General features: G+C 37.0%; 2 protein-coding genes and 1 long non-coding RNA gene across 7 annotated transcripts; 1 reads left to right on the top strand and 2 right to left on the bottom strand.

The window, feature by feature from the left end:
- Positions 1–831: 831 nt before the first annotated feature.
- On the bottom strand, positions 832–2,732 carry LOC125212875. The gene is made up of 2 exons (XR_007174785.1): positions 2,510–2,732; positions 832–1,277 (listed from the first exon to the last, which is right to left on the bottom strand). It is a non-coding gene; the product is annotated as an uncharacterized LOC125212875 (long non-coding RNA).
- Positions 2,733–5,480: 2,748 nt separating this feature from the next.
- On the top strand, positions 5,481–7,433 carry LOC125208940. Of its 5 annotated transcripts, none has more exons than XR_007174271.1 (4): positions 5,481–5,671; positions 6,105–6,400; positions 6,493–6,532; positions 6,699–7,433. XR_007174271.1 is itself a non-coding variant. In XM_048108476.1 (4 exons), exons 2-4 carry the CDS (start codon positions 6,111–6,113, stop codon positions 6,750–6,752), a joined length of 357 nt encoding a protein of 118 aa, XP_047964433.1. In that variant the 5' UTR covers positions 5,481–5,671; positions 6,105–6,110; the 3' UTR covers positions 6,753–7,433. The 5 variants fall into 5 exon arrangements, 1 of the variants encoding a protein (XP_047964433.1); XM_048108476.1 differs by having other exon boundaries at positions 6,520–6,532; XR_007174269.1 differs by having other exon boundaries at positions 6,105–6,845; positions 6,958–7,433.
- Positions 7,434–9,319: 1,886 nt separating this feature from the next.
- LOC125209802 (protein MAIN-LIKE 1-like) lies at positions 9,320–9,673 on the bottom strand. The gene has a single exon (XM_048109382.1). The coding sequence runs from the start codon at positions 9,671–9,673 to the stop codon at positions 9,320–9,322; it is 354 nt and encodes a 117-aa protein (XP_047965339.1).
- Positions 9,674–17,184: the final 7,511 nt, after the last annotated feature.

The following is a 17,184-nucleotide window of genomic DNA, read 5'->3' on the forward strand; positions in this document are numbered from 1 at the left end:
CAAAAGCAAACATAAACTTCCATAATAACTAGAAATAGGTCTGAATCCAGTAGATCAAAGTCGGAAACTAGAGTTGCGAACTTAAAAACCACAAAGTACTAAACGAAAGCAAGTAAGATTGTTTCTTCGCCTTCACAAGGCGGTGTTACACAACAAAATAACGATGACGATGAGAACCACGGTGGCCAGAATCCTCCATGTCCAAGTGCGCAGCAACACGAAATGAAAATTTGAAGTATGGAACTAGAAATAGAGCTAGGAGAGCGTAGAAGTGGTTGTTCACGGTCTGTCTTGTTCTTCAAGGTTGAGTTCCTTATATATGCGAGGCTCTGATCCCTAGGGTATCCCACCTGGTGATTTTACGCTCTTGCCCTTGAGTAAGACTCTTTAAAATAATCTGCTCTCGCTCCATTCTGCTCCTGTCGCCAACTTTTGATTCTCCCAGGTCCGAACGACGACTTCCGATTTTTACTTCAATTCCATCTCTTTTGCATCTGCCAGTCAGAGTAACAACAACTCCCCGGGTCCGGCAGATTTACTACGCACCTGAACTCATAAACGCACATTAGCGCCCCAAATGAACAGAATTTTAACCTTAAACCGATGCATGAAACGAGCCTTATCACAAACAAACAGATCCAGTCACGGGACGCTTAATCCACTCCGGATCCAAGCCATCCACAACAACCAAACATCATTTCCACCTTAGATTCTCACTGATCTACGTAGATTTTTCCGATCAACAACAAATTTCTCACAAACCAGCTTCAAACTCAGACCAACCAACAAAGATCAGCAAATTGATCCCAAAACAACACAACACGATAAACGAAACATAAATAGAAATATCCATTGCAAAATACGAAATATCCAACGATAAAAACAACGCAAAAGCTGAGCCTCGAACAACGAAGACTCGGTGAGTACCAAAAGTAAACAGAAGATAAAAGATAATTGTTTCTTCGCCTCCGTAGAGACGGTGTTGCACCCAAACTTCTTATGAAACGAGAACCCCTAGAAAATTTCCCCCAAATGAGTGTGTAGAAAAATAGAAAACTAAGCTAGGAGCTGGAAAAGGTGATGATCGTTCATGTTGTTTGCGTGCTCCTTTTTATAGTGGATAAAGCTTCTAGACTGTTCTTGTGATTCCTATTTTTCCCTCCAATCGATGATCCTCAGTCTAGTGGCTTTTCATCCTTCTGCTTAATTTCCCTTGCCAGCTTCCTTCACCAGGTGATATCTATCTTCTTCCTGGGGCTGGCATTTTCTCTACACACCTGGCTCAAAAAGGTTTATTAGACCCAGGAAATCACAGAATTTATCCTTATAACCAATGCATGAAATTAGCCTTATCAGTTAACTGACCAAAAAAAACTGGGAAAAAAAAAATTGGAACTGGTACCGATGGGAATTCGGTTAGTTGAATTAACCGGTCGGTAAGTCGGTTAACCAATTAACCAAAAAAAATGATAGTAATTTATAATGTGGAGTAAAAAAAAGAAAAAAAAAATCAACTATAACTAATACACTCCTAATAGAAATACGATAACCGAAGGGATCAGCTAAGACATTTCATAAGACATTTGCTGCTACACAAATAATAAATTGATATGTGTATATTCTTTGAGAAAATGAAAAATAAACTAAATCCTATGTGCATCTCTTCCTCCTCTCACTCACACACTCCGTTCAATTCAACATTCATTAATATTTCATCTTCTCTCAACACAGAGCTAAACAACCAAACAAAGCATTGCACTGATGAATCCCCAAATCACAGCCCTCCTACTCTGCACCATCCTTCTCTCACAATCCCACACCCACTCCCACACTGTCCGCATCATCGGCGGCCGCATCGGTGGCGCCTCCGTCGCCCATTTTCTCCGCCACTACTCCCCGCCAGACGCCATATCCCAGATCACACTCTTCGAGCGCCATGGCATCGTCGGGGGCCGGCTGGCCACCGTCACCATCGCCGGCGAGAGTTTCGAGGCCGGCGGATCCATCATCCACCCTACTACGCCTGGAATTACACGCTGCTTCTCGACCTTGAATCGCCTACAATACGTCTCGCCGATTCAACCGCCACCAATTAGCAGCCGCTCTACCCACCGCCGCGAACTGGTTGCTCAGATTCTTCTTCCGGCACCCTTCATCACACCAGGAATCCCCGTGCAATCCTCCGTCCGTTCGTTGTCCTTGGAGAGGCTCGCCCTCGTCAACGCCACCAACGACGACTTCCTCCTCGATCTATCATAACCCCTAAGTTTTGGTCTGCTCTCGAGAAGTTGGACGCTTGGACTGCAACTTGCCTCCCCGCCGTTGTGCACCGCCGGCTCAGCTAGAGTTTTAGAGCAATTTGTGGGGAATATGCCAAAATGAAGTTCAATTCGGGAAGAGTTTGTGAGGAAGATGCATAGAGAGTTGCAGGGGAAGATAATATTGAAATGAATGTTGAATTGAGCAGAGTGTGTGAGTAAGAGGAGGAAGAGATGTGTTACGAACTCACCAGATTCCCAGGAGGAACCGATTGTGAGTGAGCAAGGAAGGGAGGCGATGTCAGATGAAACGGCTGAGACGACACCCCCAACTGGCGAGGACTTGGAGGTTCAAGTAGGAACAGAGTTGGCGAACCGGGAGGGAGTCGTGGAAGGGAGGAAGCTCCAACCAAGAACGCAGCTGAAGCCACCAGATAGGCTCCACGACTACGTCGCCAAATAGGAAGAGTGCTGCTGTCTTTTTATTAGTTTTCTATTTTATTTTTGAGTCAACTTTATTTAATTATTTGCAATTTCATGATGTAACGAATTTATTTAATTTGAGCGATTTATAAGCTCCGTCGGATTTTCTTTGTTAGTTCTTTCCCGATGTATAGGATTAGGTCGAACCAACCCTAGGGACCTAGTTATTATAAATAGGGCATTCATTAATTCCGTCACTCAATTAATGAAGATATATTTTGCCCACATTACTTGTGCAATACACTCTAAATCCTTTCTCGCTGCCGACGGAAAGATCCGCGCCAGCCTTCGATTTCTAGCCGCCGACCTCAACCTCTGAGGCGTCGGAACCGTGTGTTGTGTGAGACGTTGACAGGAGATTCTTTGTTAAGAGAGGAGCTGTCATAACAAGATGCCACATAGGATTTAGTTTATTTTTCATTTTTTCAAAGAGTATACACATGTCATTTTATTATTTGTGTAGCAGCACATATCCTATGAAATGTCTTAGCTGATCCGCGCTGGATAAGTAGATAACATTAAGTTTTGCGCATATATAAAAAAAGTCTATTCTTACCAACTTTTCACAATTTTATTATTTCAATATATTGTTAGAGTACAAGACAAGAAGAATAAGATTAAAAGTAACCGACTTTTAAATAATTCGTACAAAACAAAATGTATACCAAAACTATAACTGTTAGATAAATAAGGATTAATGAGTATATGAAAATCAAAGAGATACATAAACAAATCTTTTATTTCAAATGTTTGTCATTTAACAATTATTCATCAATTTGAAAAAGGAATCCAAAATTAGGAGTTTCAATTATTACAAGAAAATGATTAATTGCTTATTTAATTTTATTTTTAATTTGTTTAATTTTAACTTTAACATAAATTCATTGGGTCGTGCAACGCATATTATAGATACTACAAGTTTCCTAGTTATACACAAATTTGTTTAGGCACTCTATAAGTTTAAAATCTAAAAACTTTTTTATGATAATAAAAAATGAAGAGATATCCTATTTTGACATTTTGACTTTGATGGAACAATTTCAAACATTATGACTTTGATGGAACGATACGAAAATTTTGACAAAATTTAGAAGATAATACAAATATAAAAACATTATAAGTGTTTATTAGTTAAAATTATAATGAAATTAAAATGAATTGAATATTGGTTAATTGATAACCGATGGGTTATAATCGGGGAAAATTAATAACCGAAACCGAACCATAATATCGATTTTCGATTAATCAATAAGTGACCAGTTTCGATTCAATTCTCAGTTTGAGCATCCACAATGGAGGCTAGCGGATAGGCTAGCCGACCGCTGGCCGATCCAGCTAGCCGCAATTGCGGCAATTTAGGCTAGCCGATCAGCGAGCTCTAGCCGATTTGCAGGCGCTAGCCGACCGCTGGCCGATCCCGCTAGCCGCCATTGTAGGCTCAATTTCGGTTAGCCGGTTTCATTTTATTTTAATGTATTTTTTAATGTATTTTTTTTATTTATTGTATTTTTTTATGCATTTTTTATTGCATTTTTAATGTATTTTTTTATAAATTTTTTTTAATTATGCACTTTTTTTTAGGATGGACCTTTTTTTAATTTATATAAAATTATTGCATTTTTAATGTATTTTTTTAATAAATTAGTGAGGAGTAGAGTGCGGCGGGGGCTCGTGTGTGGAAGCTTGGTTTTTTTTTAAATGAATGTACTTTTTTTAAATGAAATTAATGAATTTTCCCGTATATGTCTCGTAAATTTAATTCCGTAATTTATCGTAAATTTAATTTCGTAAATGTAGTTGTTTTTTAATTATTTTTATTGCGGCTAGCCTGTGGCTAGCTGACCCAAAGCCATTATGGATGTTCTACCGAAGAACCGAGTCCCCAACACATACCCCAACACGTACATCACCTAAAATGAGAGATTTCGGAATATGGGACTCAATTCGCTGACCTTTCGAGATTAGGGATTAAATTCGTTGACTTTTCAGATTATAGGCTCGAGGCTTTTTAATTTTTCAGAATAAGGGTTTTCACTCTTTTATATTTATTCTCTTCATTTTTTCTTATTATTTTTCTCTCAATAATTATAAATTGACCAAACTATCCTTTAATTCAATTTTAAGAAAATTCATCTTCTCCAAATCCAACCAGATTACGCGCTCAACTATCCATCTCGAGTTCGTCGATAGTGGCGATGAACTCCAAATGGAGATTGTTGGGAGAAACGGAAATGCTGCGAGGGCTGAATAATGCACTTAATTTTCTCATTTTTTTGTTCTTTTTAAAGGTATGTGAACGTTTGGTTTTCTATCCATATTTGTGTACAATTTTAAAAGCTGCAATGGATGAGTGATTCACTATTCTCCCAATCTCCATTTTAATGAAATACGTGTAGTGCTTGATCATATATTTCAAACATGGATGTTGGGATTTAGAGGGATAATATATAATTAAATTATCAGTTTAATAATATATTATAGAATTTTCAAAGTGGCTGATTTTTCAGAAATTCAAGAGGGAAATGATCTGTGATATGAGAATTTCGACTGAATTTTAAGGTTGGAGGACATAATCTGATTGGAATGGAGAAGATTGGAATGGAGAAGATGAATTTTTTAAAAATTGAATTAAAGGAAAGTTTGGTCAATTTATAATTATAGGGAGGAAAATAATAAAAAAAGGGAGAGAATAAATATAAAAGTGTGAAAACTTTCTGAAAAATTCGCATGCGTTGAACTTATATTCTGAAAGGTAAACAAATTTAATTCCTAATCTCGAAAGGTACAGACCCCGTATTTCGAAATCTCTCAGCTAAAATTCCCTTCAAATCGGCGCTCCACTCTCTGGCGGAACTCGCCTTGCCTCGCCGCCCTTCCTCACCGGGTTTTCTTTCACCGTCCGCCTGCTTTACCAGCCCCGTCGGATTCCGGTGTGCTCCGGCAGTTTTTTTATTAGTTGATTTGATATGATTCTTCCAGTATTTTAATTTTGTTTCTGAGTTGGTATTTTGCTGAGATTTTGAATCTTATTTTGAAAGCCACCATCTTTCTATTGTGGACAGACATCTTCCCCGTTAATTTCACAAATCTATTTTTGACCGATTAGGGCAAACGAATTGTTTATTTTGATTATGAATAGTATTAAAGATTTCATTTTTTTTGATCCAGTGCTTGTTTTGTAATGGTTTACAGTATTAAAGATTTGATTTTTTTGTTGATAGTATGTTCTAATTTGTGCTTCTTGCCACGCCTGTTCCCTTTTCTTGTGTAGATTTGATTGACTCAATTGCATCCCTTTCAGAATAGGATTAATCTAATAGAGTAGATTTTCTTCATCTGCTAATCTCATAGTATTATTTTCAGGTATTAATGAAGATCTCTAACCTTTTGGAAGGGGATTCTGAGTGTGGCATAATGAACAAAAGTGCCAAAAAGGGTCGTTTATGTGTAAGAAAATACACGACACTGAGAGATATTTTTTTTGCAAATCTACCGGAAGAGATTACGATAGAGATCTTACAAAGACTCCCCATAAGGAGCGTTATGACGTGCAAGTGTGTTCTTAAATCATGGCGCCATCTGATTGAGGGGGATGCCTTTGGGATGTCGTATACTCCGAAACCAGGCCAATTTTTCGTGTATGTTGACTTGGAAATGAGGTACACTGTCTGCGATGAGGCCTTAAAGCCACTTTTCCAATTCAGTTCACCTTATCATGATAATATTTCTAAAGGTCACTATCGTGTTATAGTTGCTTCAGCTAATGGTTTGCTTTCAGTGTGGGATCTAAGGTATAACATTCTATTTATATGCAATCCAATGACTCGAGAGCATGTCGAGCTCCCTCCTCTATCTAAGTTCAATGGATGTTGCTTTTATGGATTAGGAGTGAGCAAAACAAGTGGTCATATAAGATTGTATATGTTGATAAAGATAGTTGTTGGGTATACACTCTAGGAACAGGGCCGTGGAGAAGCATTAAAGCAACTGATTCATGCGCTGGTTCATTGAGTTTGGTTGGTGCTGCATTTTTTAATGGAAATCTTCACTGGTTGACATATGATTCGAAAGATAATCTCTTTGTTTGTTGCTTTGATTTGGAAGGTGAGCTCTTTATCCATTTTTCTCTTCCTTGTGAGTTTGGGGGCGATACATATAGCTCCCAGGAGATATGTATTTTTGAGGGTCGGCTATGTTTAAGTGGTGTTTTAAATAGGCGTCATATCGTTATTTGGATGATGTACAACTATGGAGATGATAAATCTTGGAAAAAGGAATATAGCTTTGACTTACCCACAAATTATTCAAAGAGGCACGGCCTCAAATTCTTGGTGAATGGCGAATTGTTGATAGCAGTACCAGGTTTTTATCCGTGCACAACTCATGATCCACTAGTTTTTATCAACACCAAAAACAATGAAGCTCCGGTGGCATGTGAGACATATGGTCATTTGAAAAAAACTTATTCTTCAAGTGACCAAACTTATTCTTCCTGTATTGCTACTTATACCCCAACCTTAATTTCACTCACCACCATGGGGTGTCATAATGTTCAGCTGTTAAAATTTTTGTAGGAGTATTAGTTAAACATATAAACAGATTGTACTTATGTATTTTTGGTTTATTTATATGCTTCTTATTTACATAATTGTAAACTTCTTGGCTATCTATAGAATTTGTCAGCGTTTGTTATTTAACAAATTTCCACATTATGTTAGAATGGTTGTGATTGTAGCTAACAAAAATTTCATTTTTGTTTTTAATAGCAACTTTATATATTTATCCCATTTATAATATCAATTTTAACTCTGTTTAATGACACCAATATTAATAGGTTTCAATTGCAATGTGAACTCTGATTAAGTTTATTCTACAGTCTATTTTTTTTTAAAAAAAATTCCAATCATTGTCGAACTTTGAAAATATGTTCAACAATGTCAAATTTTTGCTAATCTTTTTGTTGTTTTTAAAATAAGGTTTGTTCGATTATGCACAAATTTTATAGTTGAGAACTGGAGGACAAACTTTGGCGAATTTGTGATAACACCTACTTTTCGCTCTTTTCTAGTCAAAATTTTTCATCATTCAATCAAAACTTTAAAGTATTATCTCGAATCTTTGTAATAACTCCACGATGTGGTGGAATTTCTCGTGGTTCATAAGGCATGACCATATCTTAGTGTTGGAAAGTCGGGTACTCCATCACATCGACGTGGTTCGTAGACTAAAGGGTATGCCTAACAATTTCTCGAATCTGTCCAATTCTTGGGTCCATTTCTTGTTCAGTAGTCAAATGCCAAACATCTTGAAAACCCTCAACCTAGATAAAAAAATCATACAAATATCAATACGAAACAATCTATAACACATGAAAATATATAGTTTAATATAACAAACTTACAAATAATCTCATGGCAGAAGCCGTCTCGTTCATCCCAATAGTTGACTGTACCCCAGGTTGAGTTAGGTACGTCATCGTAATCCTGTTATACCACGTCATGTATCCCAGACTCAGTGGAATGTAATTGTACATCGTTGCGCCACCTAAGATTGCATCGAACCTTTCATTCCTCATGCCCCACTCCCCAATAAAGAATTGATGTGTGTCTTCCCAATTATTTCCTTTCTTACCATGCCGATCATTTTTTTCAAAATAATCGGCATCTTTGAGCATCCTATCTACGAATTGAGGAATCTCCTAGTACTGATTAAATTGTCTACGCACTCGTCCAGCCTCATGCACCTCGACATATGCCCAGCATACCAAATAAGTGTCACAATGGGAGCATCCATTCACATCCTTACAGTAGTTAGGCAGTATGCGGCGTCCACAGAAACTGCAAAACCAACAATGCAAAAGCCAAATTAATTTCATAATAAATTCATAAATTAAGTAAAAAAAAAAAGACATTCACCTGCCCAGGTTTAATCAAAGGATATTTGGTCACGGTAATGCTCAACCGAAAATCTAGGAGCATTTCCTATGTGCGTAGTTCCTTTCCACCTATAAATAAAATTGATGTAAAAAAAACCCAAGATACATAAACAAATAAATGTTTAAATATATACCTGGCGCCAAATGGCGTACATGGCTCGTGCATGAGCGCTCCTATGAACGACGGCCTCAATGTGGGCATTCTTTCTCACGCCCATAGCTGCAGAAGCACCATAGGCCCACCCAACTCTTTCCTCTTATCTATGGAAGCCTCACACAGATAATGATACAGGTACGACAAAGACACACTACCCCAACTAATATTCTGTACCTCTTCCGGATCCTCCAATGCATTCAGCCACATAAAAGGAACCTTACACCCCGTGGTGTCTGGTAGAATGAGTCCTCCTAACAAAATTAGGGCATGGATACGTGTCTTTTGGGTGTATACATATGTAGGTAGGTCATCACCCAAAGGTATCCTCGTTTGATTGATCAAAGCGGTCATCAACAAACCGTCTTGCTTTGTCTCTATACTTGTATCTGGTAGCCATCTCAGCAAATCTCGGCACTTGCTAGGCCAATCGGCATACTCGACATGATGGTCACGGCCTGTGAAAACGTGACCGTCTGCTCTCAAGCCTCAAATGGCTTGCATATCTTCTAAAGTCACTGTCGCCTCTCCAATCGGTAGATGGAAAGTGTGCGTTTCCGACCTCCAACGCTCAAGCAAAGCCGTGATAATCTCATTGTCGACCTTCATCGACTTCCCACAATCCATCACGCATTTGAAACCAAATATGTCAAGCCAATACCTCACATTGTCATGAATATCCGTATCCAAAATCTTACTTTCCGTCTGTCGAACTTTCACTTTGAAAAGATATGTTGTGCCATCATTGAGTAGTTTATTTGAAATGTGTTCTCTCTGAAGATATAGCACTGACAGATCTTCGGGTCCATATAATAACTGTCCGCTAGAACTTGAAGTTTCCATCTAATCTACATATTCACAAAATATAAATTACAAACTTACATTTAAAATACAAATAACATATGTATTCAAATTCATCATCAAAACAACAAAATATTATAAACCAAATGATTCACTCTTAATCCATTGATATCCAATCATATACTATATATTAGAAACTCTAATTCATCATAATTCATGATTTATAAGGCCTAATTTACATATAACTCCTAAATTAGAAATTCAAAATTCATTCCACTTCAATGTATATATAACTTATAAATTATTATCATAATCAAAATAAGTAGTCATTGCAAAAATTACCCAATATAAGCAAGCCAATGAAGGTTAAATACAAGAAACATTTCAAACCCTACTCTCTTCTCCAATAACAACCAAAGTCACAACACCAAGCATCTCAAACATATCAAAAACAATACAATAGAATGAATTTCACCAATAAAATCCATTACAATTAACAAAACAACAAAACATCGGCCAAAATTCAACAATCTGTTATGAACCCTAATTTACAAAATTGGGAGAAACCTACACAAAATATGCAATAAACACCGAATAAGGGATAAATGTTGAAAGATTGAAGAAAACTTACCAAAATATATTGGAAAATTGCCGGAAATCGCCAAGAAATCGCCCTTTTCTCTCTTTCTCTCGCGCAGAATGAGCTACTGCCTCTGTTTCGCGTCTGTTAAGTTCAAACAAGAGACATGTGATAAGTCGTATTCTAAGCCTTGGTTACTGGTCAGTATGTCGTGAAATGCATGTACTCCCTCCGTCCCGCTTTAGCAGTCCCATTGACTTTTCTGCACTCGTTTTGTAAAAATGATAATAAATAGTTAAAGCTGAGAAATAATAAAGTAAAAAAGAGAATAGTGTAACGACCCGCCCATCTAGGGTATAATAAATGCGGCGAGCGTTAACTAGGCAGACTTAAATGCATCAAAGATCATAGGCTAGGGTTCCATTTAAAAAGGGATTTGACCAAAGCATTTAATGAACAATTAAATAGGAGAAGAATAATGCCTTAGCAACGAAATCCAACAAAAGGTTATCGCAATAAATGCTCATCAGAGTTTCCAAAATAATTCCAACTGTTTCATATCCAAAATATTCCCACGAATTTAAAAGTATTTATCCCAACAAAAGATCATAAGTTTTCATAAAAATAGCGGAAGCGACCAAGAAAGAAGTGAGGCTATGTATGAAGACACAACAACACTTTAAGTACCATCCATCTGTTCATCTTTATTAGTTCCTACTCAACACCGCCGCCCGCTCGTCACCACTCAACCTGCACATAAGGAAAACACATGCAGGGCTGAGTACGATAATCATACTCAATGGGCTCATTGCCGAAAACAGTTTTATCACAAATATAGTTATTATCATGCCATTTTCAAGTGTCCGTCGGGGTTTTAACTTTAGAAAGACCCGAGGCACCAACATATCTTCTTTCTCAAATATCACGGTCGCGCAACCATTTTTCTCATAGACGTTTACCATATCCTCATTCTACATGACAAGGAATGCGGCCGCAATCCAGGTCACTAGACCGGCCGACCCGTACGCCAGCACTCGGTCTAACAATGGTGTACACTAACCCAAGTAGAGTTTGCGGCTCTACAAGGATCCGAATTCGATTAAATCAATAGTGGCATAGCCACGAGGGATAGGCACGACAAAACAAATCAAGGCATGATAACACATATCTCATTCTCATCAATATCAGTTTAGGACAATGTCCTTATTTTAAAAGAAAGCCCACCTCGTCGGCTTATCTCGAAAGTATTCTCTTCTCCTCGTTTATCACGCTGAGAGCGCGAAGTATCACCTTTCAATTAGGCGTATCACAAATCAGTTTCAATCATTGATTTCAAAATATGCATGTTTTTCCCATATTTCCCTTTTTTCCCATCGATTACTTTCAAATCATCAAACAAAATCAAAGTATGATTAGTATGTCATTCTTATTCAAAGAACAACTCCAAATTCACCATTAAATCGTGTCATGCAAGAGTGTTCCACACACACAACACACGCACACGATCACAACACATGTGCACGCCGACCGAGGCGTGCACACACACACACACACGGTCTCGCACACACACACTTGCACACATATATCCCGAAATTCACCGATTAATTTCCCCTTCACTCAATCTATATGCATGTGGAAACAAGAACACCGATTTATCGGTAGAAGAAGAGGAGATCAATAATTAAAGTACCTTTTCCAAAAGAACGAACGGTAGAAACAAGGAATTAGTCTTGATTCTTCAATAATCTCTTGAATTTCACTTGAATTCTTCTCAATTGATGAAGAAATCTTGAAGAAAACTTGAAGAAAAATATGGAGAAAGTGGGAGAGAGATTTTCGAAATTGTTGAGGAGTGGGGCGCCGGTTTTTGGTGTGCTAGGGTTTGAACTCTCTCTTATATTTATAGAGTGCCAATAATAATATCCCAATAATTAAATAAATAAAAGATTTGGGAGAGATATTGGGGAAGTGGCGTTAATTAGTTGAGAAGTAAGAGGATTTTTGAATTTTGTAGGCTATTTTAATAGCCTATAATTAATTCAAATATTTCACGAAGTAGAATAATATATCACGGAGCAAGAAAATAATAATCAAATCTCCCAAGTATAGCCAAAAGTGGCGTGTAAAAATCAAATCTTCCAAGGGATTTGAATTTCAAATCCTAATTTAATTAGGATATGCAATATCTTCTTAGATTTGGCAAGATATGCTAGGATATTTTAGCATATTTATATTTATTCATGGAATAGAATAAATAAGAGATCAAATAAATAAATAATTCCCTCTTCTCCACAATATGAGATTTTCGAAAATCTCATGGGAATAAATCATAGTGGTGGTTCGAAAATTCCATGTATGAATTATAGAGTATTTGGACTTTGGATTTAATTTGGATAATTATCCCAACCAAATAATTAAATCCAAGAAAAATAGGATTTCTTCTCCAAATAAAAAAATAGGAGGGATCGAATAATTCCACATGATTTAATAATGCTCCTATTTAATTCTCACTCATCCCTTAGGAAAATAATTCACCCACAATTATATTTCTCCGCATCAAATATTCACACCCAATCAATCATTTCTTTACTTCCTCTTCTTTTTCTCAACGTATTGACCTTTCAACGGCCACATCATTTTTCCACATCTTTGACTATTCAATAGCCACGTCAACATTTCAACAAGTTGACTATTCAACTCAATCAAAATTCTCATACGCAATTAGGTCACATAGACACTATGCAATTAATCACTCATCAATTAATTCACATATCATAGCGTTTAAGGCATTTAATGCAAAAATTTTATAACCCGAAAATTAGGGTTTGAAAAAGTGGGGCGTTACAAATAGTGTAGATAAGACTCTTCTCTACATTATTCTCTTTTTTACTTTATTATTTCTCCACTTTAACTATTTATTATCATTTTTACAAAACGAGTGCGGAAAAGTCAATGGGACTGCTAAAGCGGGACGGGAGGGAGTATTATCTGCAAAACAGTTGCTTAAGTGTGCAGGATTAAGGGATCCAAGTCAGTAGGAGACGATTCGGACGACGCGGGTGAAAAGAGCGCTAGAAGAGTGCAATACTGACCATGATGCATGCCAGAGAAAAGGCTCGAGATGGAGAAGAAGGATAGCTGGGATGATCATAAACAAAGGCAGAAAAGTCAAATTGTGAAGGAAGTCTACCCTAAAAGCAAGGGCAAGCCTCCCTATAAAAGAAGCCACTTGGAGAGAGAGAAAAGAGAAGTTCCCAAGTTCCCGAGTTCCAAGTTCTGAATCCGAAAGTCTAACCACTACACTTAGTAGAATTCTCTCTAGAAGATCAGTCTTTCAGCATTGTCCAGTTTCTCGTTCCTTGCCACAGCTATGGTCACTTGACGTCCAGAAGTCTGCCGGAGAAGTCATCATCCCACCGTTCCAGCCAGTTCGTCGTAGTAGTATAGTAGTTTCACCGCCCGGAGTGGCAAAACAATCGTTATTTGCTTTCTAGTTTAATATTTACTTGCTTTCTTCGTTGGATTTGTTGCAAACATTTATTCTTGTTGCCTTTTGAAGTACTTGGTGAAGATCCAAACGTTAAGTTATGAAGTTTCTATTTCGTATGTCTCTTTGGTTTGAAATCGCTTCGTTCTGCCTAGGAAAGTTAGATTTAGTTATCGCTTTTAATTTCTAAGTTGTTCGCATGTGTTTTTATTTGAGAAGGCTAGATCTGAAGTTGTTGGTCGAATTTTGTAGTTATGTTTCAGTTTAAGTTTTCGTGCATGTGCTTCCTGTTCCGCGTAGTTATTACCACCCTGCATGTCAGTCAGTAGAAGTAATTCTGCAGTTCCAGCTGTTCATCTTAAGTTGAGCATTTTAATCAATGGATCTTGAGTTTGAATTTATGAATCTGAGTTTAGTTATGGAGTTTGTGTCATATTGTTTTCTGTTAATACTTGTTGAAGAAGAAAATATCACAATCTACTTTTGCTTGGACCACTTTTACTTTTAGGTTACTTTTTGCTTTTGTCTTTAACTTTTCAGTTGTACCATCCAGACCTGTCAGAAAGCCACCCAGCCACCAGATATGCCTTGTTGTCTAAGTTTCCTCATTTAGTAACTGCTTACTTTTCACATGCATCTGAGATACCGTGTTCCCCATTTCCACGAACACAACCACATGTCTGCCATTTTCACGCTTACTAGTCAGTAGAGTACCATCTTTATTTTCCGTCTGGGTAGAATCTCAACCCCAAAAGCGTGGTAGCTAACCAAAACACCCAGGAACATCACCACAGTTATCCGAACGTGTCCATCCTCGTGGGATTCTAGCCAGTAGAAGTGGGTTGAGGAAATTTATTTGATACCAGGTTCCGGTTGTCGTGCCAACGACTCAGCTAGGTTGGGAATCTTATCCTGATAAGTTGGATACACCCCTGCATTTACACACCCGATCGAAAACCTGCACTTTCAACATGCGTTTTACCCTAAGACGCATGAGAGTCATGCGTCGTCTAATAAAATAAAAAAAAATTGAAAAACGCATTAAGGTCATGCATCTTAGCCTAAAATGCATCACGGTCATGCATTTCATTAAAAGGCGACGCATGACGCTAATGCGTCCCTCCTAAAGCCGGAATTTAAAAAAAGTCCAGAAGACTTATGGAACTTAAATATTAGCCTAGAACTAAAAAAGAATTAACCCTAGAAAACGCTCAACTAAAAATGGAACGAGTGGTGCAGGTTAAAGCATACATCCCTGCAAAAAATCGTCCAAGAGATCCTTACATCAACAAAACTTTCACAGCAAGACTGGAAAATCAAGCAAGAACAAGAGCTAAAGAAGTTTCCAAGCAAGAAAAAATGTCATGAAACTGGTGACCGTGAGAGGCGAGATGAGCTCCGATTAGCTCACACGAAACGCACAGCAGCAAGTCCAGAAAACAGAGATTTTGGAGTTCGAGGGTTTCAGGAAGAGATTTCCAGCTGGTATGGGACTGATTTTCATGTTTCTCTTAAGCTTTTGCTTTTAAATTTTGTGTATTTCACATATTTTGCTCTCCCTTCTAGCTAGGGGTAGTTATTTGGTCGGTTCGGTTAATAACTGAACCGACTTGTCGGTTAACCGACCCTAAAATTTCATAAAAAACTAACCGGAACCTACCCGATCTCAAGTTTGGTTACTTAATTAACCGACTCGGTTAGAACTGGTCGGTTATCGGTTATAACCGACCTAACCGAATTGAAATGAAAATTGTTTATGGTTTTTGACTTTTCATCTACTTTTTTTATTATTATTATTATTATTATTATTATTATTATTATTATTATTATTATCATCATCATTATATTTCTATTTACAAGTAATACATAAATTGTTTAGGCACTTTAAAAGACTTAACTTTAAATAATCTTAAATATAAAAACTTTTTGTCAATAATAAGTGAAGGGTTATCCTATTTTTAAAATAGTAGTAATGCTTAACCACTTTGAATTTGAGAGATCTTATTTATAAAATACTAATATTTAGAAACTTTATAAGCATTGAGATATTATAAGTATAAATGATAGTAATACAAATTAAAATAGACTTTTGACATTACAATATGAGACTTTGACAAAATTTGGAAGTAAATTACAATTTCTTCTATTGTGACAAAGTTTAAAAGTAACCAGTCGGTTATAACCGATAACCGACTTGGAGCAAAACTTAAAACCGGTACCGAACCGATAACCGTAAATTTCGGTTATCGGTTTAACCGATAACGACCGGTTCCGGTTCGGTTCTCAGTTAACCGAATAATCGAAAACCGTTTACGCACCCCTACTTCTAGCATAATATTCTCCACTTCCATTTTTCATGTCCATTCAAAACATTTTGTGTGTGTGTGTGTGAGAAAGAGAGAGACAGATTTACTTGTATTTTGTGAATATAGAGACTAGACTGTGATGATGGAGCTCTTTTTCTTAATTAAGATTTCACATATTTTGCTCTTCCTTCTAGCATAATATTCTCCATTTCCATTTTCATGTCCATCCAAAACTTATTGTGTGTGTGTGAGAAAGAGAGATAGATATTTACTTGTACTTTATGAATGTAGAGACAAGACTGTGATGATGGAGCTCTTTTTCTTGATTAAGATTTCACATATTTTGCTCTCCCTTCTAGCATAATATTCTCCACTTCCATTTTCATATTCATTCAAAACTCTATATACATGGTATATGGAGCTCTTGTATCGTATTTAAGGATGGTTTTGATAAACTTACATATGAGGAACAAGAAAGGCAAAATAATGAAATGAGTGAACTTCGGATGACAAATTTGATTCAGGTATTTTTATTAAGCGTGTATTTACATTAAATTGTTAGAATTTTAGTATGTCTGACCAATATAACTAATTCTATTTTCATTATAGATGTTTACAATATACAAGAAATAAATCTTGGAGTATTGGCCCGATGTGACCTACCTAGATGATGATGAAGAAGCAAGATTGCATGGTAGTTATGAAGATTCAAAATTGAACGCCGACATTGAAGTTTGTTGTATTAGAGTGGCAAAAACACGGGATGCGAGCAGGATTGACATGGCCAATGTACTTGTTCTACGGTCTCGCGATTAGAGCAGCGATATCAAAGAGTAAGTGATACGGATCCACATCAGTTCCACATAAATTAGTGATAAAATGTTTACTTATACCAGTATTTGTCCATGCTTCAATATTACTGTAGGAACCCCTTTTGAGGCCAAAGATGTGTCTCAGTGTGCATGGAATGTTATGAAAAACTTAGTAGTTTTTGGAGAGAATATCGGAGAACATATATCTCCTAAGATACATACCATAGCGTCCAAAGTTATTAATGCATTCAAAATAGATGAAATAAGACCACAATTTGAGAGAGTTTATATAGATAGGAAAGCTAACTGAGAGTTGCTATATAAACTGTGAGTTTATGTAGTTGAAACTGTATTCAGGAGCAACCCGT

This window comes from Salvia hispanica, chromosome 3 (assembly GCF_023119035.1).
Source record: "Salvia hispanica cultivar TCC Black 2014 chromosome 3, UniMelb_Shisp_WGS_1.0, whole genome shotgun sequence".
Lineage (NCBI taxonomy): Eukaryota > Viridiplantae > Streptophyta > Magnoliopsida > Lamiales > Lamiaceae > Salvia > Salvia hispanica.

Excerpts from the sequence above, each read along its gene's own strand:
- LOC125208940 (XM_048108476.1), top strand. The coding sequence starts at position 6,111 with ATGAAGATCTCTAACCTTTTGGAAGGGGATTCTGAGTGTGGCATAATG.
- LOC125209802 (XM_048109382.1), bottom strand. The coding sequence starts at position 9,673 with ATGGAAACTTCAAGTTCTAGCGGACAGTTATTATATGGACCCGAAGAT.